The sequence below is a fragment of the Larus michahellis genome, chromosome 4 (genome assembly GCF_964199755.1).
Source record: "Larus michahellis chromosome 4, bLarMic1.1, whole genome shotgun sequence".
In the NCBI taxonomy this organism is placed as follows: Eukaryota; Metazoa; Chordata; class Aves; order Charadriiformes; family Laridae; genus Larus; species Larus michahellis.
In genome coordinates, this window is record NC_133899.1 from 75914555 (window position 1) to 75941709 (window position 27155).

The following is a 27155-nucleotide window of genomic DNA, read 5'->3' on the forward strand; positions in this document are numbered from 1 at the left end:
TTGGGATTGCCCCGACCGAGATGGAGGACCTTGCACTTGGTCTTGTTGAACTTCATGAGGTTGGCGTGGGCCCACCTCTCCAGCCTGTCAAGGTTCCTCTGGATGGCATCCCTTCCCACCAGCATGTCAGCCGCCCCAGCTTGGTGTCATCAGCAAACTTGCTGAGGGTGCACTCTATGCCACGGTCCATGTCGCTGACGAAGATATTAAACAAGACCAGTCCCGGTAGTGATCCTTGAGGGACTCCACTTGTCACTGGCCTCCACTTGGACATGGACCCATTGACAGCCACTCTTTGGGTGCGGCCGTCAAGCCAGTTCTTTATCCACTGAACTGCCAGTCCATCAAACCCATATTTTATCAGCTTGGAGACCACGATGTCATGCAGGACAGTATCAAAGGCTTTGCTCAGGTCCAGGTAAATGACGTCAGTTGCTTTCCCCTTGTCTATTGATGTAGTGACCTTCTCATAGAAGGCCACCAGGTTTGTCAGGCATGATTTGCCCTTGAAAATTAAGTCTATCAGCTATGGAGTCAATGCAACATAAGGAGACACAATAAACCACACCATTATGATCTGAGACAACCATTCCCTTACCACTGGAAAGATGGACTCTACTTAAGTCAATGATTTTCTAACCAGACACTTAGATGGAAGCTAGAGACTTGTGAGGGGGGTTCACAGAAAGTAGCCCAAAATCCAGCAAGTATGGTGTGAGACGTTTGGCCTCTGATCTGAAGCCATGCCATTCTATAATACTCTTGGCCCTGAGCTTTCATATTGACCTTCCCCTGGTTGGCTCCCCTGCCAGCAGGTGTCTGAAAAAGCTAAGAGTATGAGAGTGCGGAATAAAAAGAAAAAAAAAAGAAAGAGAGATGATAATCCTTTTAAAACTCATGCAATTAGTCAGGCTTTGAAGAAAACCTAGAAAAAATATAGAATTTAATTATACAAAGAAGGCAAATGGAGCAAAGTGACTGAGGGAAAGTGGAATGGAAAAGACAATGACTGCCGTAATACCTGAAAAGACACTTAATCATCTGTCAGGATACGCTAACAGAGCAAAAGAACAAATACAAATGAAGACATATTATGATTAATGGAGATGACAGCTGCTTTATCTGTTAAATTCTACATGTTGTTGCTTTTAAAGTTGAATCGGAAGTGTACATGCTTGGTCCAGCAGTTATAGCTAAGCTGTAATAGACTTAGGGGTGAGTGAATAGACAAATAATTTTGCACTGACTATTTTTGGCACAGTAGTGGAAAATACAAGATGTCGCTGCATTGGAACTTAAGCATTACTTCCACATACCTGTTTTCAATTCTGGTTTTAAAGCTAAGATCAGATAGCACTTAATGTGTAATGACCATTCTCCTTGCATCGCAGCAAAGGCTTATCTTGGAATTCAGCACAAACAACTCTAATTGCAACGGTATCACAGCCCAGGACAAGAGCACACTAAGAGCAGGAACAAAAGGGTAAAGTTTATATTGCAAGTCTCTCAGTTTTATGAGCATTTAGGTCTACAAGCAACATGAAAAATAATGCAAGTTGATGATACAGAAGGTGCGACACTAATCCTATACATCAGTAAACTTGAAAAAAGCAGATGCTGAAGCCACAGGCAGCTTATTTATACACAGCATCTATCTTCCCAGTCACAACATTTTCCACTGTTATCCTAAAAACTCATTGTATCACGCTTCTCTCTTGGTAAGCTGCACAGGGATTTTTCGCACTGATTTGAAGCTAAACAAATGGCTATGCTGCATTTCTTTCACATTCTATTTTGAAATTAGGACTTGCAGAGAAAAGGGACCATAAGGGAATTCAGCTGGTCACCTACTGCCTATTCCGTTCTCTATGGCTGGTTAGGCTACACTTAGCCCCTTCCCATGCCTATTCCCTGGAAGCATCTGGTTTAGGTTGCTATTTTGATATCTTCATACCAAAGTTTGTTTAAATAAAGCAACTATGATCTTTTGGCTAATAAGTGCTAAGAAAATCTTTGCTCCGAGACAACTGTATTCTGTTACCAACAGAGGAATGCCTCTGAACTGTCTGCTGAGAGTGTTTTTGTCAATAGGTCATCGGAATGTGCAATATGAAAAAAAAAATTTACCCCTAGTAAATATACCCTCATTATCCTTAGGTTTATTATCTCCACTCACCCTGAAACTCCCTGTTAAAATCACTGTTTCTGTAAGGCTGTGTGGAAAATAAGTAATTCTTCATCCAACTCTATAGACAGTCATTGGAGTTTGGAACTGACTGCTATAGAACCACTGTTACAAAACTTAAGGAATATGCAACAGCTTGCATCTACAATATTTTAAAGTAATTGATTTCAGATAATAAAAGTACTTTCTGGTAGTGCTAGGAAACAGAAGGGGTGGAGTACTTTGAGATTCCTTGGAAACGGGACATCCATGTTGGCAGAACCAGTGAGAGGGAAGGGCAGAATTCTTGCCCACACACAACCACATGTCCCATAAGATATGGGAAAAAAAAAAGCCCCATGATTTCAAGCTCACTCCTGACACCCTGCTCATATTACTTTAATTTTTTGCAAGTCAAATATCTATTTTGAGGTTGTGGTTCAGAAATATAACCTAACGCTATATTACAGGGAAGGGCTCTTCATAAAACTGTCCAAATGGCCTACCACATCTTCCATACCAACAGATCATAGAATCATAGAATTGTTGAGGTTGGAAGGGACCTTTAAGATCATCGAGTCCAACCTTTAGCCTACCCTGACAAGAGCCACTTCTAAACCATGTCCCTAAGTGCCCCATCTACCCTTTTTTTAAACACCTCCAGGGATGGTGAATCCACCACCTCCCTGGGCAGCCTATTCCAATGTTTAATAACCCTTTCAGTGAAAAAATGTTTCCTAATATCTAATCTAAACCTCCCCTGACGTAACTTGAACCCGTTTCCCCTCGTCCTATCACTCAGATACATCTACTCAGCTAGTAACTATCTGATACTTAAACATATTGCATGACAAGAATACCTGAAAAAAATAAAGAGGTGGAACAAACAAAAAAAAATTTAGACAGTTCTTAACATGTCAAAAACTGTGATAGCATCTGAGGGAAAATTAAGTTTAAAGAAGAGTTCTTAACTTGTATCTGCAGCAAATCCAGTAAGATGCAGAAGCATTACAGACTGGTTCAGCCACTGGCCTGCACGAAGCCTAGAAATCAGTAGTAGTCAGTCTGTGCAGAGACACTCAACTCATAATTAGGCATAAAGAACAACTGCTTTTTATTACATTTGACATATTCCTAAAACTGAAGAGGATGATCAGATAGGGGTGTAGCAACATTAGAAAGGGAAAAAGTGGGTTTCTGATATGCAGTTTCTGTTGCAAGTTCTTAAGGTTCTACTTGTTAACCTAGGGAGACTCCTGAACTACAAAATGAAAAATCATAGCCAATTTCTTATCTCTTGCTTACTAGCTTGCCATCTGCAAAGCATGAAAGAAATAACACAAATAATTTACTTTGAGAAAATGTTTCACAACCTTCAACTGCAACTGCTTGAGTCAAGCACGAAGTAACATAGATCCTACAGAAAGTACTAAAAGTCTCTTGATCTAAACATATTGAGAATAACATAGGAGTTTACTGAAGAAAGGTGAGAGGGAAAAAGTACTGGTAAAGAGGTCTCAGTAAACTGCTTCTGTCCTCAAGTTTTGTTTCATATAACATACATTACTAACATTTGTTATCATCATAAAAGGCTAGCCTGAGGCAGAAAAGGTGGACAGGAAAGACACTCAAGCCTTTGGTTTCTCCCTCCCTACTGCTACCCCCCATGCAGTCATCCTTCCCCCCCCCTCCAAGCTCTTTCCCAGTTTTTTGCCTGCACAGTACCAGCTCATGTCCACACATGTCTGTGCTAGCTAATATATAAAATTGTCTTACCAGCAGCAGCACAATGAGCAGATGATGAATTCCATTCCAACAAAATTAACAGCGGGGGATTTCCGACAAGATGGCAATAGAGTAAAACAGTTCAGATACTCATAGAAACATGTGAAGCCCAAGATAACCGACTACTGAAACACGGCCTGAAATATTGGTAGCACTTTCCAGAATTCAGCAAGATGCAACTTCTGGCAGGCAAAGTGAAAAACAGAAAAAGGTTCTCTTCCAGAGAAAGGGTATACATAGCTCATTCTTGAAAAGACAGCTGCGCAAAAGAAAGGAAAATGCTTTCTGCCTTTATCTATTAGAATAGCTGTTATCTAAAGTTTCCTCCTCTTCTTTTACGGTAGTACTGTTTTTAAAAAAAAATAAACCTCCTCCCAATAAATGAAGATTTAGCAAGCATTTTGATAATGTTTTTCTCTATCCAGTTCTGCCTACTTTTCAAGTCAGTTTGGAAGCAGAAAAACAGTAATTCCAAAAGAATAAATAAGTAACGAAAACTATTTTTTCCAATCCTTCCTTTCTTCTTTTACAATATTAATTCCAGTGATTCAGACACATTAAAGAGTCCAAAATAACTGTTGAGTCTGTTGTTTTTTCTAAAACCCACCCACTTTCTTGAAAAGAATTCAAATGGTCGTTTTATACCTGTTTTAAGAGATTTCATAAACTCCATTCATCTTTCTGCTTATTAGCCAAGAGGGAAACATTCCCGGCTGCAGAGCCTTAAAGCTCCACCTTGTGGACGATGCCTATAATATACAAATAGGGTCCAGAGGGAAAAAGGACTTCAAAAGGAGCTTACAACTAATAATGTGTTTGACATTTACGCTTTGTCATCAGTCATACAGTAAGATAGCCTTTTAAATGCATTCTACCACAGTAGAAAAACAAGCAGTGGGGGATCACCAATAAAATGAGAAGCTGGTTTTGTTTTGTGGCAATAGAATACTCATTCTGCATTGAACCAGCAGGCAGCACCCGCAGCAGTCCAGAGCAGGTCTTGCTTTCACCACATTTGCTGGCTCCTGTGTGCTGGACTTATTCTGTTCGTAAGCAGGAAAACAGGGAATCACAGATAAATCTATCTGGTCAAGTGGTAGACAACCAAAAAATAAAGCAATCCTGCTATTAAGAATAGATAAAGGACTAACGGAACTTCATCTTGTGATACTAGGTTGACTGTAATTTTACGCAGGTATTCTGAAAGCTATTCACAATCCTCCTCCAGCCATCTATTACAAACAAACTCAAACGTCTGCACTCACCCATTCGTAAAAGCTCGTCTGGAGAACCGCACAGCACAACCCTATGTTGCCCATGACTAGGCATCTAGCGGACTTCAAAGGAAACTTGAACCAGTACTGCCCTCTACTGAAAGAAGAGCCTGCCCATGAAAATTGTAGCAACTTTTATACCATTCTATTTTTCTACTTCATTTATGTACCTCGTTTTTCTTTGGTTTTCCTTCTTCTCTGTATAATACCATGCCAGCACATATATATAGACTCCAGAAATGAAAGAGTTGCTGCCCTAAAGCACTGCAGACACAGCTCATGGTTCTAGCAATGCAAGAGTGGATAAACAAGCCAAAAAAAAAAACCACACCAGAAAGTGAGGTGGTCAAAAATAACCCCAGAAAAATGAATTTAAAATTTTCCTTTGTCATTGCAGTACACCAGTCACATGACAATGTCACAAGATGCTCCTGTATAGTAAACACAAGATACTTACATGTATATTCATATTGATTCAACACTTTGATTTAATGAATATGCCTTAATTAGTAATTGATTACTAACAGTAATCACATTACTTTCTCTGATATAAACCTTGCAATGTTTCTATTTTCAATCAGCTGCTCCACTTTGACAGTTAGACATTCATAACAACCTGAAACACTGAATAACGTAAGGACCGAAATACTCTACAGAATCTGAGAGTGGCGTACTTTTAGCAACATAAATATAATTTGGCTGAACAATACGTTGGATTGGAAAATTAAGGAGAACAATGTTTGAACTAGCTGAATGCAAGGTCTCTGAACCTGTAGAAAAGATGTGAGCATGCCACTCAAAATAAAGTACATCACTTCAGAAGCACGCGAGTTTTCTGATGCCCGGGAGCTGGGAAAGCTTGTGTGTCAGACCCGAATCCCCAACCGGCAGCAGCCACCAGAAGATTTTCAAAGTCGCAGCAAGCTTCCACGGCCGCAGGCTGGCTCCCTTCCCTCCAAGTCACCCCGACGCACCCCGGCTCACGGCAGCACACCGGCCCCGGCGGGCTGCAGAGGGAGCCCGCGGCCCGCCCGCCCCGCCGGGCCGGCGCTCAGCTCCCCTCCCCGAAAAGGCAGCGACCGTCCTGTCACACACGCACACACACACACACACACACACACACGGCCAGAGCCCGCTCTCGGTTTCGCTTCTCAGAAACGATCGCACCGGAAAAATAGAAAGAGCAATTACTCAACCGGCAAGAAGAGGGTCCGATCCGCTGCTGCAGGGTCCCCTCCAATCTGTTTCTTAGAGCGCATGATAAAACTCCACACATTAAAAGAAGTGCTTGTTTCAAATTACACTGAATATTTTATTCTTCCTGTTCTCCAAGGTACACTGGGCTCCAATTCCGAATGGCGTCTCACTTCACACAATACTTCTGCAGGAAGGATAGACTTTCTCTTTTAAAGAAAATAATTGAAAAACACATCCTAGGTTGTTCAAGGCAGATCCTGCTTGCCCCTTTTAATAATAATAAAAAAAGGCAGCCTTTTACTGCAAAAAAAAAAAAAAAATGTTCACAGCCTCCACGAAGTCCTCTATACTCTTTCGCTGTTGGTGGCTGTCACCCAAAAAAAGAGCCCAGATACAACAGAACAAAACAACATTAAATTTATTAATAGATTTTAGAAGAAACAGAAGAGACTAAATATACCCACCCTAGTACATAATAACCTGAATCAGTTTACCTCACCTTTCTGCCGTAGTGCTTAAGACAAAACTATCAAGTTTTTATTTAAAAGAAACAAACAAAAAAAACCCCAAACGTTAAAAAACCCCCGAAACAAAACACCAAAACATCTTACTCAAACAGTCTTTATTCCAAAATGTAGAAACGTAGAAGCGTATCTTAATTTTTATAGTTCATGGAGCAGGACCAAAATTGCTGATAACAAAAACACTACGTATGGATTGGAGGCCAAAAGCCCATTTGTGTATTAACAACAACAAAGTGAAGACCTTAAAAAAAATAGCATGCCAAAGCAAAAATATCTGTCATCACTGGCAAGTGAAAATCCCTTGTTTAAATTAAGCTCTGATAATTCCTCTTCATGAAATCAAAGCTTCAGTCCAAAAAGGACATCTAATACATAAAAGTTTCAAAGCCACTGTTCTCACTTTGACCCCCATATGAACCTGTCAAAAAAGCTACTCATCTTGAGCTCTCATTTTTCACTGAATAATCTCCTTTTGCCCCCTATCTTGCTTCAGGTACACTTGTGTGCAAATATCTGATGTGGTGGTTTGGATTAGTTTACTTCCAGCACTAATCACTAATTCAAGAATAGACAGACCACATTTCACTTATGGAAAGGTACACCTCATTACCACAGAGCTGAAGGAACACACTGAAGTTGAGAAAAGCAGCAGTAATTTATTTTTTTTTTTTGGGCGGGGGGGGAGGAAAGGCTATATATAGCGCTTCAATGCAGCCAAATTGTTCCTGCAACAGCAGAAGCAAGAACACACCTAGCCCAGTCCAAGTCAGTCTTGTTGAGATAAAACTGCATCATGTTTCCAGCAATTTCTTCCTCAGAAATCAAAAGCATCACAGCTAGATTATCTCCCCGAAAGCCCCGAGTGCTGCCACATGCTTTGTCACTATAGCAGTATCTTTCTGCTTGGCAGCCTCACCATGCTTTATCAGTCTTTTACTTCAGCTGCCATATGCTTAGTTTCTTTGGCTGGGAGATATTATGCCTGCTGAACCACTTAATCTGCAAGTGTAAGAAAAGCATCCTTTGCATGAAAGGGCTAGCAGGAACTGACATGCAATTTTTTAAATCCACAACTTCAATTAGATTTATCATCCTATAGAATAAAAATTCATTAAATTCCAAAGATCCCTCCAAGGAACCACAGGAGAGACCTGTCTGTCAACAGAAGCATATTATAAATCCACTTCTCAGCACATCCACTGCATCATGAATAGTTAAAACTGCAAAAACTTCATAAAAATAAGGCCCGACTCAGGTTGCCAGGCTATACAGAGAACTACATGCAAATGATATGATTACAAGAAGAGTGTTCTGGGCAGATAATTCACCAAGAGTACAAGAACTGGGCAGGAAGCTCGGAACCATAAGAAATTCATTCCCGTTTCACCTTACAATAATAAAAACGAAACCAAGTTTATTCACCTTCACCTTTCACAGAAAGTACAACCCATGGAGACTGAGGGCACGGAACAAAATGCATGAGTTTGCCACAATGATGCACTCTGACAGCAATACACATACCCCGACCTTTAATCCATGTTGGCCTCTTCTGTATTTTTAAAAGGAAGCCAGGTTAGAAGTGTGGACTGCAATGACAGATTACATGAGTCTCAATGATGAGTCTATGCATTACATCATTTTCATATATTTAGATACTGAAGACACCAAATAATTCTGTTGCCAGTATCCTGACTAGTGCTTCTTGCCTGAGATTCCACGCAAAGTGCAGTTACATTTATAGTGCCTGCAGCTCTCAACTATAAAAAAAGAAGACATGAACCAAACACCATTCCAGCAAAGGAGGTTAAGCAGTTAAAAAAAAAAAAAAAAAACAAAACAAAACAACACCCAAACCCTTGTTTGTAATACTGTGACAAAGTTTGACCCCTACAATTTAAAATAGTCAGTCAGAACAAGCTTCCTAAATAAAACTATCCGGAGAAAATACTAAATGGTAGTTTCAGTTCACTTCCTTGGAAAGTAATATTGATGCAATAGATAGACATTATAATAAAAGTAATAGAAAGTATTTCTGGATTTACTACTGATATAGGAAAGTATGGAAAGAAAACATTTTTCTCCTTCATTAGCATGCTCATGCTATTTGACCTTTGATTTCTCTTTTAGGAAGCCTGAGAAGGCTGACATTCTGGAACGTTGTCCTCACCCAATGCTACAGAAGAATTCTAAATCATGCAGTTGAACTGGCAAACTAGTCCATGTTTTGAACTTTGACACCTATGTAGACAGAATAACTAAAACCTTAAAGCCAGCCAAAGAAGAACTGATAGAAAACTAAGTTTTCCCACCTGATACAGCCTGTGGGGAAGGGTCAACTCCTAAATGAGCCTCTTAAAGAAAAGGAAATCTATGTTTTGCTTCTCTGGGTAAAACTGTTGAGAAAGATATCAACAGACACACAAAGAGGTAAAAGTATGTGGCCTGCAATGCATATGATAAACTTAAAATGTCCAGCCTTTTTATGTGCTTGCAAAATTTAAGAATTCTTTTGAATGTTCGTTTATATTAATTATTTCCTGCATTATCTACAGCATTGCACACAGGGAAGCAGCTGGACTCTTGGAAGTTCAGCTTCTCCCTGCTGGTTTTCATCCTAATGTTACATAATGGACCAGCTTTTATAGAGTGACTGCCATCCTTGTCTTTGGTCTCTGCTTTTAAAGAGTTTTCTGTTGGGTTTTTTGGTGTGGGTTTGTTTTGGTTTTTTTTAACAGTAACCTAAACCACAAGATCAGTTTCTCGTCATAAAATCTTCTGTGTCTAGCTAATTGGCAATGTCAGCATTATACCCTTAACAGAGAACGACCTAATCCATTTTACTCTGCATTGAAAGTAGAGGACTCTTCAATTATTTTTGAATATGTGATATTAAACATACTGCAGTTATCGGAGGCCAACAGACACCCTTTGGGTTGCTGGGAACCAGTACTGTTTTAGGTTGCCTGGTTTAATACAGGATATCCACACCTGCAGTACAGCACAGTAGAGCACAATGACAGGAAAATCAAGTTGATTTTCAGACGGTATTCTTTTCTCTGATAAAAGGATACACAGAAGCAACAAGCCATTTTCACCTATGATTTTTTTTTCCCCACCTAACATCTTTACAGTATTTGATTCTGTAAATTATTTGATTGACCATTATGACCATGCAAAAAAAAAAAACCTAAAAAAAATATCAATGTCAGACAGCAAGGCTGAGCTAATTAAACCCGGCATGCTTTACCATTTCTGAAAAGCTCTCTCACTGACCAGCTGACCAGCACAGTAATACTTCTCTTTCACAGATATATAAAAAGCACTTTCCAAAACCTGCACTTTCCAAAGCACTTCCCCTGCTATGTACAGGGTACAAAAGCACACCCCCACAAAAGCACAGAGGTCAAAGGCAGAAGACAACTAGTCTTAATTTCTCATTACACCTTAATAAATGTCTTTCTTACTTGCCTCAAAACCACCACCCTTCAGCTCTATAGTAAAGTTCATCAAGGTCCCAGACCTTAATAAAAAAAAAGTCATACAGGCAAACTCACACGCTGAAAAAAAACTAACATTGTAAGTTGAGTAAATAGAGAAACACTCACTAAAGCCACTGTAAAGATATTGTAAAACAAAATATTGACCAGATAAACATGATTAACACTTCAATAGTCATCGCCAAAAAGACAATAAAATATGTTTAGTAACATTGTATCGATTCAGTTTATAAACCCATAGTGCAGGAGTTGAATACAATCATTAACCAGGCAGTTACATCCAGCACAGCATTAAGTGCAACCCAAAAATCTAGAAATCAGATAAAAGTATTTTGGATGTTTCAGAAAGGAATGTAAGTAACTGTCTCCCCTTTAAACACACCAGACACATTCTAAGCTGTTCCCAAATACAATGAATCCTTTCCCATTTAGTGTTTCTCCCTTTCTTGCCTAGAGACCTGTAAGGGGGAATATATCATCATGTTAAAGGCCCCCCCATTACCCTTTTTTTTTTTTCCCTCCCACCTTATGAAGACCCTTTACTCACATGTTAAGTATTTAGTTCACTGTGGAAGCTTTTCCCAAAGGGGTGAACTGTATTTTTAAGGACATAGTCTGGCACTAATACATTTCATGGCAAAGTAATAGACCTAAGGTAAAATACAGAGACAAATGGCATGCTCAGCCATTATTATTGTTGTTCTGGCTTCCAGGTTAATAAAAATTTAACCATGATGCATGCAGCACAGAGAGGTATATTAGTTCACATCTCAAGAGACTTATCCGAGCCTAACATAACTTTTATTAGTTGTGCAACCCAGCTGCAATTTAGAGAGCCCCTTCACACAGCCACAAAAACTAATGCAGGAAGTCCTCCACTTCCTCTCATTCTCATTACACTTCCAGAATTATACTTGCAACAGAAGCAGCAGCATCCTTCATGTAAACATCATGAATATCTTCTTGATTTGCTTGAGGCTGCACAATGTTCCTTTGGAAATATGTCACTAAGAGACCCAAAGCCAAACACTCTCCATCTTCTCTGTGTATGCCTGGGAAACACAATATTCACCTCCCAAGGTCGTTATGAAGAATACCATTTATAACTTGCTAAGCTTAAGCAGCTATACAGCTCTGCACAGCTGTCAATTTAGGGCAGCAGCTTAAAGACAGGGCAGCAGCAAAGCAAGAGGCAAGAGAAGAGTTTCCCCTTCAGAAAGGTCTCCATTCTCTCTCGCAGAAATCTCACGGTCTAGTGAGATGCACCTCATACATCAGGTGGTATTCTTACTTGACAAGCAGAAAGATGGCTTTAATTAAAAAGCTGAATCATAATCCATCTATAGGTCAGTAAGAGATGAATGAATATTTCAGATCCTTCATATTAGCGGTGGCCTTCCTCTTAAAGAAAGCTCCCAGCCTGAAATCACTTTCCTTTCTGAAGGAAAGCACTTCTTTAGATACTGGAATCTTTCAAAGAATTACCTTCTCAGGGACTGCAGAAAATACTTGTGAAGATGCAGAATTCCACAGCAGAGGGAGATGGCCCTTGAAAACCCTCAGTCACATACATTTAAATCATGTATTATCTAGCAGGCAAATGCATTACAGATTTAAAGTTGATAGTGAAGATGGAGACGCTTGTTTTTAAAGAAAATCAGAGCACTACATTTTCTGAAGATAACTAAACACGAGTGACTTAAACTAATTTTAAATGTAGTGTTTGCCGCTATACTCCTCTCGTCAGACAAGCATATCCCAAGACTACTGTGGAAAAGTTGTTAGTGAAAAATGGGTTCATAGTTATTGCCAATAAAGCAACAATAAGAAACTCAAATCCTGAGCAACAAAGTAGATGGAAATCTAAACTGAAGCCACAGGACCTGAGAGTGTCACATTTCCTTCCCTCTGACTCAGACCTGGAGATATTCTAAGCAAAAAAAAAACCCCAGCCATACAGAATGGTAAACTATGCCTCTGACAAACCTGCTGCATCACTGCCTTTTTCAGAGGCTCCCTTGAAAATGTGATGCAAGGAGGAGATTTATCTACCCTGAAAAGCGAAGTACTCAAAACACTGTTTAGAGCTTCCAACTGTAAGTGCTGCCAGAACTCATTCAGCTTGTTGTACTGCCAGACATATATTAAATTCTTAGTAGTGTTTCACAGATAACTTAGAAACAGAATACAATGGTACTTCTATGGCCAACTCTTGCTTACTTTTTTAAATGTATAAACAAGCCAAGCTGAACTGAAATCATTATGTTTCAAAAAATCATCCCCACTATCACTTATTTCACAGGCTACAATAGTAGTTATTTCTTATTATCCAGTTAATCAAAATATAAGCATTTTTCACAGCATGTCCTAGGAAAGAGAGTTAGATTTTTGCTATTTCAGGGAAAAGATTCCATTTATAAAGTATGATTTTCCAGGAACCCACACAAATACATCTGTACAGTATATGAATTTCAGCTAGTTTCTTCAAATGGTTTGCTGTTAATTTTTCCATTTAGCTGAAGTCCAAGAGTGCTTGGATTCTTCACTACTGTGTACAATATCGTTTCTACAAATTAGGCTATTACCTGAGCAAAAAATTCCCTGTTAGACTGAAGAGTACAAAGTGTACACAGAATAGCCACTTTTAAAACATACTTTTGATGTTATTTTATTGATGTTATCTTTCTAGCAAACTAAGTTATTCTGACTATTGCTCCTTCATCGGGCCTACAACAGTGCTGCTACAAGAGCAGATGTAGGTTATTGACCATCACTTAGGTGGTGTTCTAGCAATCACTGTAGAATCAACAACCACCAAGTTTCTCCAAAATCAACAGGTTGAGAGCAAAGCTCATATAGATAACTATATGCATACTGACCCATTGAAAATAAACGGCAACCTATGTAGCCCAGCATTACACTGAGGAGGGAAGAGACACAGTATGAAATTCAAACATAGCCAGGAGTTACTGGTGGCATCACTTTCTTAACATTAAAAGCGTGCTGCATTTTCTGGTACCACAGTCTGTGCTAATACAAAAGTCATTGTAGGGGGAAAAAAAAAAGGAAAAAGCTCATTTGTCTCTCTGCCTACCTAGATATTTATCATACCTACCAATGTTCCAGCCCTCTTACCAGCTTAATAAGATGCAGACTAAATATCTCAAGGATATAACCATATCTAAGTCCTTTAAAATTAATTTTATCAGCAGATCTCAATGACTCACTTGGGAGTCAACCATTTTAGAGATGGGAAACAAAAGCCAAAAAGGAACTGGAGAGATGCATCTGAAGTCACCTAACATACTAATGGCCAAATTCAAAATAAAAATCCAGATCTCAGAGTCTTAAAGTAGCACTCTGTAGCCACAGCAAGAGCATCTGAAATCCAGTCAGTCACAACAAGAGCAGCTCTGCTTCTAAAAAAAAAAAAAAAAAAAAAAGACGACTATTTTATTCCTTGTTCACCATCCTTTCATAATAAATGCTTCTAGCAAATATTTATAACACCAACACAGCAGAATTCTCTTCCTCCCTCCCTCTGGAAATGTAAGGAAATTTACTTGCAAGGAGCAAGTTTAGAAGTATTTTATCATCCTTATAAGAAATAGTTCTTCAAGGATTCAGCAAGGGTGTAGATCTAGATAACTTTTCGCCTTCATTTCTCTGAGAAAGGTATATGGTACATGTTCAGCATAACCAAATGCAGATTGCATTTTCTACCACCTATGCGATATCTGCTTTGTCCCTGATTCAGGTTCTACGACCAAGAATTCAAAGACTTCCAGGAACATCAATGTTTGTTGGGGTTTTTTCGGTTAGTTTAGTTAGAACAAAACAGTTAAATACTATCCAATATTCTACAAAACACTTCATTGCTTTTTCACATTCAGTATTTCCCCAACAACAGACATGCCATGGGTTTCTGGAATCGTGTCTGCCTATGTTTCCTACTCTGCAAATCAGCAGTTACCTGCGGTCAGAGAGCACTCTGGCACCAACAGCGCTCCCCATTTCTCTTTCACAGTGCCCTCTGGCCCTGGTGCATTGCAATACCTAAAAGGCAACTGAGTAGCTACTGGACTATGAGGCTGTGGGGAAAAAAAAAAAAAGGCCGTCCTTCTCTTTTAGCAATATTACTCCATGTCTCACCTTCTCATTTCTTTATCTGAGAATCTAACAGCTTTGGAAGGGTCTTTGGAGACTCTGTATTTTGAATATGAACTATTTCTCTGGTTTTTGGTTTCTGTGTGGATTTTTTTTTTTTCGGTTTTCAGTTATTTGAGAACAGGATTGAAAGAGGGAACCTGCATTTAACTAAAAAAAGTCAAACCCAAGCCTTTCATATTTGAGGTTCCTTTGTTACTTATTTTACACATTTTTATAAAAAAACCCTGATGAAAATACTGTTGTGAAATACTTCCTCTTTCACTTATTCACATGGACAAGTTATTTCAAGAACTTCGATCATTAGTTTTTCAAGAAAATGAACTGGTAAATTTTATTATGCAAGACATTGAAAACCCCAGCATATTTTGGAGCATCCTATGTTCTCTCAAATACATGTGCACACTTGAGGACAAACACCTCCCAGCCCTTAACCAAATGGAATATCATACATCCTCGTACAGATGCTCTTTTCTAGTGACTGCTGCATTGCATGTTGTTACATTTGTGTTTACGGATAGTTCGTTTCTCTATTTTTTTTACCCTTAAAAGCAAAGTTCAGAGATTTGCCTTTGCTGAAAAATACCAGCTAACACTTACTAAATTGTCACATACAAAGCTGAAAAATCTCTACTCCTTGAGGATATCATTGAAGTAATCAGACAGCCCCACTACCACTGGTCTTCCGTGGGCTACTGGATGAAGCTTGTACTGGTGGTGGCAGCTTCATCTGCTTACTGGGTGTCGCCCCGATTTGAAGCTGTCAGCCACCATGGCCACAGCCATCAGGTTCTGTCCAAAGAAAAGAGCTCAGAGAATAGTTTCTCCTGGAGGGTCTTGGTGGCACAGAAGTTCCCCCAAGCAACTCGGACAAGAAATAAACTGATTCATCATCAAGATGGACAGCTAAAGTCAACAGACTCTAAAATTCATTAGTTAACAGAATTCACCGCACCATAATTATAAATCCTGGTGAAGAATGCTGGCTAATGAAGAAACAATAATTCATAACACAATGCACAGTTTACTTCCAGGTTTCTCCCTTGAGCCTGACCAAGCAGGCAAAGGGATGCTGAGAACAGTGAAAAAAAAGCTACACAGCTTGTTAAAACAGGGATTGCTGCCCTTTTCAAGTGACTAATGTAATTTTTTTTCCTCTAATTGTAGTTAGTAGGAAGGTGATATTAGAATAAGCGGCTCCAGGCAGTACATTTCTCTTATAATTATCCAGCATTGATTTGGTTTTGGTAATTGCCTTTGGACTTTTTAGAACAGACATTATGAAATATACGCAGAAGAAAAAAAATGAAAGAGATAGTTTTTCATCAGGCAGCCAAGCACACATTTATCTGGCACTGCAAGTAATTTGTCCTCTTGTTTGTATCTGAAAGCAATGTTAAACTGAGGAAAAAACATTTCATAGTAAATTAGAGGCCTAGCAGAGTCGTAGCCAACATTAGCATGAAACTTGTACAACTGAACCATGTTTATGTAAAAGCAAAGCAAACTGATCAGTACTTGTACTGATCTGTACAGATTAGTCTTGTGAAGGTTTGTAAAGTGTTATCAGTAAGAATTTGAGAGATGCAGGTTGAAGTACAAATATTGGAGAAGCAACACACCAAATCTTATAACGTACTGCTGTTTTTGGAGATGGGTTTTTTGCATTTTCATTTTCAGTGTGAAATTAATGCAGCAGTAACCACCATGCACTCACCTGCACTGTGGTAGGGCAACAAAAGACACTCATCCTGGCTGTTTTCATCACAAGGAAATACCTCCAGCTGACAGTTATGTTCTTTCATAGCAGCACAGTCCCCATGAACCAATGCATCAGGCCACAGTGCAATCTTGCAAGCCAAATAATATTGAAGTTTCCCCTTTCCCTCTGCATTCTTGCACCTGGGACATGCAGATGGTAGGTACCGGCACACTGGTGCTCTGTGTTTCACAAGGCTTTCAATGACTGTCTAGGTAGCACTGGCTTTCATCAGCCTCTAGCAAGACAATCTGATTTACGCTTTGTTATTCTAATACATGGATTTGCATAGCATTTTGAAATATTTTGCTGGAAACAGACCACTTGAACTTAGTTTTCTGAACAGCACTATCATCACAGTAATTAAACACTTAGTGGAACCCATACCCCAGCTTTTATACTTCTATCAGTTATGAGGAATGATTTCTTACCAAACATCACTACCAGCCTGCGTTTCACATTGTAAAGACTGTACTGTAGAATTAGGTGAAGTAATTTTCCATGTTCTTCCTAAAATTATTTCATCCTACAAACATTAGCTACTCCTTATCCAGATTCTAAAACAATACGTGACGCTAATCACAGATTTTGCCTACTAAACGGCTACAAAGCATCATTATCATATCCTTCAATTAAGGACAGGGTGTTCTACTTCCTTAATGGTGTCAGATTTTGCCTGCTAAATAACTACAAAGCATCATTATTGTATCCTTCAATTAAGGTTACGGTGTTTTGCTTCCTTAATGGTGACTGATAAAACAATAAGCAAGCCACAGGAAACTCTCATGCTACCCGCTGTTATTGAAGAAGCTGTTATTGTAGTCAGTGCTATACAGACAGCAAAGTGCAAGATTAGCTCAGATGAGTACCTAGTCTTGCAAGAACCTGCACATTTCTTCTGCAGTCAATCTTAATACTTAAAATACTCAGATCCCAGTTCAGAGTTTGGAGCACAAGTTTCTGTAAAAGTACTACAAGGTGTATTTACTTTTTATCAGGAGTTAGTACGGATCATCACAACTATATATATACAACCACCTGTCTCAAATGCTCCTGAGAAACAGGTATTTGCTACTTGGGAAGCATTATTTCATCATTCTTCAAAGCAGAAGGCAAACACTTTGCTGAGAACCAGAAGAGGTGACTACAGAAAAATTACTCTCTTCAGGTGATGTCCGTGCTCTCTTCAGATGGGGATTCTGTGACTTTCTTAGCAGCAAGGTGCCCCAAAATGGAAAGATGTTATCCTTAAGATGACGATCCCACTAACATTTGTTTGTCTGATGGAAGAATTCAGCTTCTCCTTAGCAAACAAGAGGAGACCAAAACCGTTGTGTAATTTTTGGAAACACAGAAAAACAGTTTTAATTGATGATGCACTATTTTTTAAAGTTAGCTTCGGTTCCAACTAAATCACAAGTGGCATGGCTTAGAGTGTGGTATTTTCTGCTCTGCTGGGGTGGCTGGGGTCCAGGCCATCTGCCTGGAATGCACGGCAGGACATTCCACCCTTCCGCCGGCATGGCCAGCGGTGCCAGCCGCTCCTGCAACCCGCCGAGGGGACAGGGAAGGATCTTCTTTTGTTTTCCTTATTTGTTTATTTGCTTTACTCTGGCAGTAGGCAAAGCGCTCTCCTCTTGCCAAGTTCATTACCATTGTAAAATGTTCCCAATTACATTGAGTAGAGCACACTACAGCGAGGAGGGAAAAAAACCTGTAAAGTTTACAATTCAACTACAGGACTTTATAAGCCTTGATTTTAAGAAACAGGTGAGAGCTGGATATAGCACATCTCACCCCTAAGTACTCAAACCCACGCAGATCACTTGTTCAAAGTACTTCCAAATTTTTCAATGAAGTTTTCATTAAAGAATCGCCCAAGTGCTATCAGCCTCTTCATTTAGTGATGTTGTACAAAGCCCTTCCAAACAGCTTCCAAAACTTTATAGGTTTATGTTTATATCAGGGACTGTTCAGTCATAGCTGATTTACTAATTACCATTCTCTACAAATGACAATCAGTTTGTTATTATCAACATTAAAAAGCTGCCTGTGTCTCTTTACCCCCCATTAATTCTCTCCCTCATTCCACAAGTTTCTTGCCCCCCACTAAGTGCAGACACAAATTGTTGGTGCAGCATCTTGCAGTGTCCTCAAGATGACAAACTAACCAAGCAGCAATATTCCGCTAGTGGCAGAACTGATTCAGGAAAATCCCACCCTCCTTTTCCTCAGTGGCACCACAGCCTAAATCAGCCTTTTTGTATGACTGTGCTCTGAGGGAGTGAAAAATGCTACTTAAAAGCATTTTCAAGCAAGTACCCATTATGCTTAAAGGACAAGATTAAGAACTCCAGCTGTATCACTTGCAAAACTCTGGACTCCAAGTTGACTGTCACAGCCATATAGAGGATATGCACAGGACAAGTTCTTACTCATTTATAACACAGAGTTGTTCTACGTCTCCTGTGCAATTCAAACATTGCATGCTTTCCTCTGAAGAGATTGTATTTGCTGATTTGCCTCTTCTGTCTAACTAATGGTCCCAAACTCAGATCAATCGGACCAAAATCAGCAGGATCTAAGCTGCAAAAGACAGGAGACCTTCCTCTCCAAGAAAGGGGAGTCCATTCCTGTGTAGTAACTGGAAGTTATCCAAGCATGGCAAGAGACAGTACAGAACCACACTCTGACATGAAAGTGGTCCCTTCCAACAAAGATAATCAAACAAAATACGGTACTTGTTTGAAAAGCATTATTCTCGAGTCCCTTTTGCTCAGTTGGAGAGCAAAGCATTTGCTTCATATATTAAGAAACTGACAGGAGACCTGAGCATAGAAGTATATAATACACTATAAGAGTGGTAAAGATCCCACAAACCCCGTATCACTTTCTCCAAATACATGAGGTTCCAACAGCCAAGAATTAAACCCAGAAATATTTCATTGCTCTTTCAGTTTGGAAAGATTTCACAGTTACCCTTTAATACAAAAGGCAACAGTAAGCTGAACGAATGCTTACTGTTAACCCTTAACGGGCATAAGCTTAGGGAAAGGGATGAGAGGAGAAGGAAGAAAGTAGGAATAGCATTAAAAGCAAGCACTCACCCACCACTTCCTGAAGTTAAACAAAAGGTGCAGAAACTAATCAAGCTGCTGCAGGCCCTCTGCCCAGCTCATACCTGCTACACAGCTTCTGCCCGCAAAATACCACAACACCAGATGCGAACATTTTGAAGACTGAATGTTACCCTTTCATGAAATGCTCCCACATTTCTCAGCAGAAAGGGAACAAGAAAATGGACTGCTGTCTAAATCAGTTTACCTAAAATAAGCCATCCCTTCTTCAACACTCCCTCCCTACCCCGAGGGATTTAAGCATGCATTGCCATGATCTGACAAGAGGTAATCCAATAAACCGGACAGCCTCCCTCTCGCCTGCCCAAGGACACAGCTGCTCTGACTCCTCATCTAGGCCTTCTATGTCCAAATGCTGTCTGCAACAGCTCAGCCAGATCTTTACTGAAGTAGGAAGTGTTAGGCACTCCTCTAATCAAGGCTGCAATTAGACCCACATGCAGATAACCAAATCCTGAAGGCTTCTTCTGACACAAAAAGATTAGTAGAGCTTGTGGTTTTTTCACCATCCCTTTTCACCTCCTATCTCTGTTACAGTAGCTCTGCTAAAACTTGGTACACGTCCCAAGCAAAACTGTCACCAGCTAATCTCTAAAAGCCACCAGCAGTCCCTCTCTCCCCCCTCTGCCCCAGATGGATCCGTCCACAGAACAAAAACAGCTGCTCCTGATAAACCTACATGGCTGCATTTCACAATATGTTGGAGACCTCTCTAAAGCACGGCGTCTGAGCACAGCACGCTTGGTCCTGTAACAAGTGTATTGACACTGCCCCTTGCATCCTGGAAGCAAAAATATTACTGGAAAAAAGTCCATAAAATCAGGAATTTTAGAAGTTAACTGAGTCACTGAGTCACAAGAATGAATGTACTCTGAACAGCAGCTAGGTAACTCCAGGTTAAACAAAATTACAGTCATCTTCAGTGAGTCACACAAAACAAAGCACAACTTGCACAGAAAGTGAATTAAGAACTTTCTGTTGTAATTTATTTTAGTCAAGAACTTCATGTCATTTCATATTAAAGTGTATTTTCAAGTTACGTGCTGGATTTTCACATCACAAAATACCTGGCTGGGAGCACATGGCAATAGGCATAGGATGCACATCCTACTTCCTAACTTCTCTTTGGTCCCCTGACCAGCACAAGTTTGCCATCTGTGGCACTAAAAAAGAGGGAGGACATTTACTGTTACTCTTCTATAATCACATATTCAATAAACAGGATTTCAAGCAACACAGCTGCATCCAGCAATGGGCAATGTGTTTTATCAAAGTCCATCCTTTATCAAAAGGTTACACCTGACTACCAACAAAGGGAATCCATTCGTGTCCCCAGGATACACTGCATCCCAGTTAGGAAGTGTTATATCAGCAGAAAAAAAACAGCAAAAGAGACACAAAACTTGGAGTTGAGATTTTTGCTGGCTATTACCATAGAGGGTGACAGAACACAAAAGAAACGATACAGGAGTAGTCTGATTTGCATTCACTTTGCTGTAGCAAAGCAACTTGAATACAAAAGAGAGCTAGTCTAATTTTAGCAGAAAATAAGCTGATGTACAAACTATTCTTCCAACAATGATAATCAAGTTAGAAAGGCGCAGCTAAAAACTACAGTTATGTAAAGTGTGCTTTATATAAACTACATTTATGTAAAGTGTTAAAACATATCAACATAATTAGCATTCCCCTACCATCACCCCATAAAAAAAAAAAATCACACATGTATGCACAAACCATTACCAAAAACCCCCGCATGATCTGCAGCAATTAAACAGGATACCTGGCGAGCTGATGTGTAGCTTGTTTCTGCAATTGCCCTGGCCCCTCTACTCTTCTGTTTACCAGGGCAGCCTGATTTTGCCTTCCTGACTGATTACACATGGTCATCAGATTTGAATTTACTTTTCTTCCTCCAAACAGAAGCATATTCTGTCCCAGTGACATTATTGGATCCACAGTTGTAGCAAAGGAGAGGAACAACTTCACAGACATTTGAACAATTACTTATTTCTCAGAGGACATATCACTTAACTGAAAACGGGTTATTTTAGCCTGTTTTGTAGGAAAAAGAGTTTAACCTTGTCTAGCACATAATGAGTTTCTGAGAGAGACCATAGCACCTAATGTCACAGTTCCACAAATGCATTAAGCCAGCAAACTGTCACTACCATGATTAGAGTTGATCCCATTCCCCCTCCCCATCATTTCTGGTCCCTCTGCACCTCTCCCATGCAGAAGGAGTGCAGCAGTAGTGAACTGGACCAGGAACTGATCCCAGTTAAACTGAAATGCTGTTTTCTTTCCATTAATTTTGACCTGCATCACTAGGAGGATCCAATTCCTAATGAGACCCCTCAAGTACTTGAGCTGGCAAAGAGAGGGCAATAAACAGCTAGAGCAGTGAGAAGACAGCACGTCTCATGGCAGTCCAGTTAGCCCAAATTGCTCAGGAAACTATGGCATGAAATACATTGTCTTTGTGTGTTATCAAGATTTTTGTTATAGGATACTGTGGTGCTTTTTATAAAGACTTGTTACTCCTTGTACATCTATATATTTAAAGGCCAGTTCCACAGGTAAGTCTTCAAGCTTGCCTTTACATATCCCTCAGTTGCTGCTAGAAAGTAAAGTATGTGTATTTAAAGTATACGTATTGCGGGGGGAGGATATCAAGAAGAGTAGCATGTAGTGAACAGAACAAGGTACCAGACATGAGATATTTATGCCAAGTCTAACAAAATTAAGAAGTTCCAAAGCAGTCAATACCTCTCTTCTTGTCTCCTCCAGAAGCGTTTTATAAAAACAGAAGAAAGATCACAGTAGAAGTGATTTGGCACAACTGAATGTAGCCAGAGCTTGCTGGGGTTGATGCCTGCTCTTCTAGCCCTATGGTTGTGGTTATTACAGATGTAGCGGTACCAACATATACTATAAATGCACTTTAACATTTACATTTTCAATGCCACATTGATAATTCCACATTTACCTTCTCCAGTCTCAGTCATGAAGACTAGCAACACATTTGTTATATTGCCCTTTTTTTGCCCAGTTTGATGGATACTAAGAGAGGAAAAACCATGGACAAGACAGATTTTTATTGATGCTGATTTTATGCCATAATTTTATAGTTTTCATACTTCAGTGTGCTAATGTTTTGTTCAAAATAAATCCAAATGATACAAAATGATGAGCTAAACCTAGCATTTAACTTTCCAAATAGTACTTGCACATTCTGCATTTTGATACATATGCTAATACCTACTAATTAGAACCATAACAAAGACTTTAAAGATAGGAATTAGGGAGAGAAATTTTCCAAACCAAATTTATTCATTATATGACAAAACAAACATTAGCACCATTTCTCCTGTACAATGATGTAAAATATTCTCAATAGGAGAAACAGGGGGGGAAATTCCAATAGGAAAAAAAAAATAAGAAATGAAAGAAAAAACTACACATTATAAATTTGCCATTTCATTCAGTATGTCCAGCCTCAAACACTGTTGAAATAAAAAAATTATCTAATTTTAGCATAGCTCAAAACCAAGAGATACCACGGTTTCTAGGTGGTACAGTACACAATCTAGGTACAGTTCTAGAAATGAGTGATATAAACTTCATGGAAGGGCTGAAAGATGAAATCCGTACTGCAGTATTATGGTTAAATTCTCTGTATCTGTAGCAAAAAATAGTCTTATTGTTTTAGAGCACTTAAAGGACCAGGAAAGCTTCTACACTCATATGGGTTTTTTTTACATAGATGAAGGCGTATTTTACTTTTTATCAACATTGTAACTACACTAGGTTAAGAGGTTGTTTTACAGTAGCATACAAAAGAAGATGAAACAATATGATTTCACTGAACTAGAAAATCCTGATCAGTACCTTGTATGAGCAATTTAATACCAAAGACCAATGAGAGAGGGCTAGAGGTTAGTACCACTCATCTTCCTAGTAAAACTCCTTTGATGCATTCTAAAAGCTCCTTCTTTTGTAATACTTAATTTCCATCAATCATTCTGCTTTTGTAATAAACCGATAAGCAAAATCATATGAATATATTTCCAGTGAGCATATGTTGAAATCTTCAAAAGTGTTTCAGCATGGCAGGAATAGACTGTTACACTACTAGAATTGCAAATTATGTCACCTTTTAGCAAGTGACCAGCAACAGGCCACTCAGAAGAGCTTGGTAATGGAAGAAGGCTTGTTTTCACAGTAGTTAATGCTTACATTACAGATAACTCATCTCATCTTTGCAGGCCTGCTTACCTCAGCAATTCACACATTTGAAATAAATAAAGCAGTAGGAAGGGAGAAGTTTATATTTCTGTTCCAGGCTGCTGCTTTCAGGATTTGTGCAAGTTTATCTGTGGTTACACTGTTCCATAAAAACAGTGTGAATATTCAAACTGCTACCAGACAACTTTTTTTGTTGAAACACACCCTGAGAAAAAAAAACATACCCTGAACCACAATTTAGACTACTTAGATATCTGTATCATCACAAAATACTTCTAAAAAAGCTACAAATCCATCCATTAGTTAAAAAAAACCTGCTAGTTGTTCAACTCTTACACCATTTATGAACATACGCACTTTTATCCTTAGCATTCACCAACTTTGTCAGATGCAAGCACAAGACATCCTTCAAGCCACATTCTCAGCAGGAGCACAAGACTGAAGGAAATAACACAATTTGAAAACAGGATGTGCACAAGGGATTTTTTGCATGCACATTCCCAACTTACATCTTCAAGGAAGACTTGGGCAAAGGGAGAACGGATTGAAGCCCAGAGCTTTACATAACCAGCAAAACAAATAAACAGCAATAAGAGGACAGAACAACAAGATTATGCTCCGAATGCTGTTGTCTAACCAGAAGGCAAAGCCAAGAAGCCCTGCAGGAAGCACAGGCCAGAAGCAAACTGTCTTATTTCCTATTGCTTCTGTGTTTAAAAACATCCCCAGTATGCATAAATCAAGATGTCATTGGCAGTGAAAACAGAAGCCCAGCTTAACTCCATAGCTACAAGGCTCTGTTAATCCCTCTCTAACATTCTCACTAGGGTCCCTAGCTTTCTTTTGTTCTCATAATACCAAGCTATGACAAAGAAGCTATGACAATGACACACACGAAGCAAATTTGTATTCACTTGTCAGATACTGGGTAAAAATATCTCCCTCATAGGTACAGTAATGAGAAATAAAGCAAGCAGAGGCTACTGTGGCATACAGACAATCATTCCCTTTTTTGAACACAAATTTATTTACTGTGGCACCTAAACCAACCACTAAGAACACTTGCAGCCGTTGCCTAACACAGATCAATGTAAAATACCAACATCATTACTTGGTTTTTTAAGATAATCAGTCTTCAGAAACATTCCTAGTTCATGCATACATCAGCTCCGTTTTTTAACGTTGCAAGGTGTAGCAAGAAAAATGCTGTCCTCAGTAAACTGAGGAGGGAGAAATTGGAGCAACAGAAAGCAATAGTTCTCCCCTATAAAAAGGGTATCTCCTGCTTTGACACAGTCATGCTAAAAATCCAGATATAGCTTTTCTTTCGACAAGATGTGTCATACTGAAGTCTACCATGGAGGTTATAAACATGCTGCTGCCACAGTGCACCCGAGGAAGCAGGCACTGCATTTTTAACTTTTCTTTGTTTCCCTTCCACTTCCCTATGTGAACTATTTTCAATATTATCCAAAAAATTTATCAGCAACTTCTTCATTGACTTGTTTTGCTAAAAGGTATACCTTCTAGAGGAAAAAAAGGATGAAGGAGATGCAGCATCTATAAAAATCTGGATGACTTTTCATAATAAAGGCTCATAAGAGCTGCTACAGCCTCATTTGCTCCCTTGGCACATGATGAGGTCACCCTTTAGATGAGAACACACTTCATCTTCCACAAGAGATTTTGGAGAACGTAATATCTGAACTAATCAAGTTCTACTGTATTTTTAAGGAAACAGCATCTCACCGGGAAGAGCTGAGGTACAAGACTCAAATGTTGGATGCTGTCATACTTTAGTTATCTTTTAAACTGAGTTAGCTAAACCAATGCGAATTCTCAGAAAATCTACATGGACAACAATGTGTATGCAATGGTTTTGCACCAATTTGATTTAACACGTACTAAAGAACGAAGCCAGGGAAAAGCAGGGAGTTTTCAAAAGCCTGAAGAGAAAACAGTTCCAAGGAATATAAAAAGATCATTTCCAGTCACTACACAAACCTGATTTATTCTCAGCAACAAATCTCTCAACAAACGAGAGGCAGCATTCAACTGATCAGCTGTTTGAACTGGCTTGGTTATATATTACTCCTTGCAGTACCCAACAGAATCGTATTTTCTTCATCTACATACTTAGATTCTATTTATATGTCCCCTGATCAAGACTTTCCCCCTGTATTTATACTAGATAAATAAAGCTAGGATTATTAGGCTAGCACGTTGCTAACTGTAAAACTTTAAAAACACAAAGTGTATTTAGATCGCATGCTGAGATCTCTCTTGTGCATACGCAAAAAGAACAACCCCAAAACCAAAAACACCAACAAGTAAAGCACTCACATAATGAGACAAAAAAAAAAGTAATCATTCTTTTCTATCAAGGATCCTCACCATTAGCATTTTAGGGGAGAGAAAATTCACTTTAGCATTTACATAATCTTTAGTGGCAATTACATTTAGGGAAAGAACATTCGATCGATGATCTTTTCGTTTCATATTTCCAGATGTTAAAGTAATTCCTACTAAAGGATTATAATTAGCAAATTGTGCTTAAACATTAACATTATATTGGAATTTTTTTAATTAAAAAATCACAAAAAATTACCATAGACTGAAACCAACCCTTCGGATTGTGACAAAAGTCTGTTAAAACTTCAGAAGCTTCAGCTCAGAAAAACCAAAAGCATGCAAGTTCTAAGTATTTAAATTGTTCAGGAAGCACTGCAGATTCAAGACGACCAAGGCCAATGTACCATCTGGCATCTCTGAAAACACATCCCCGATCCAAGTAGATACTTGTTTTTGAGAAAGAGCTATAATAAAATAAGCAAGTACAGATTAGAAAAACAACAGCAGATCAATAATACAACTCATATATATAATCAAATGGTCTTGTTTCCAAATGTACATTCTATTCTTGCCGATGTCAAAATAGACTCCATCTTAATTCTTACTTCTTTCTGGGGAAGGAGAAAAAAAGCTGGTGTATCTTCACCTCTTGAAAAATAGTAACAAAGGAAGAGCACGACCGTGATTCAATATTAACATCCTGGGATACTTTTAATTCCATGGAATTTCAAATATCTCCCCCAAGAATCAATTTCGCATTTTTCCCTCATTATCATTGCATTATCAATATCATTAAAAGTTACTACAAGGATTAACATATGTCTAATGACAGTCCCAGTCCCAAAGGTGACATTTCAACAATAGGGAACAGCAAATACCAGAAAAAAAGAGTGATGTCATCATCCTTAGGAACCAGATGTTGTAATTTAGGGCCTCTAAACAAATGTAAGAGTGAAATATACCAACAAGACAGCTGACTTCATGAATAATAAATTGAAAAAAGTTCACATTAATCCACAAAATATTGATTTAAAACAAGGAAGAAGAGATA

General features: G+C 39.0%; 1 protein-coding gene across 4 annotated transcripts in view; it reads right to left on the reverse strand.

The window, feature by feature from the left end:
- MOB2 (MOB kinase activator 2) overlaps window positions 1-27155 on the reverse strand; it is a 121294-nt gene that overhangs the window by 80072 nt on the left and 14067 nt on the right. Inside the window, exon 1 of one of the 4 annotated variants that reach the window (XM_074585680.1) lies at window positions 19692-19890. The exons of 2 other annotated variants lie outside the window; for them this stretch is intronic. In XM_074585680.1, coding sequence (XP_074441781.1) covers window positions 19692-19705 — 14 coding nt within the window. In that variant the 5' untranslated portion in view covers window positions 19706-19890. Of the gene's footprint in view, window positions 1-3940; window positions 4495-19691; window positions 19891-27155 lie in introns of those variants that run through there. One more of the 4 variants, XM_074585678.1, reaches the window with a different exon arrangement.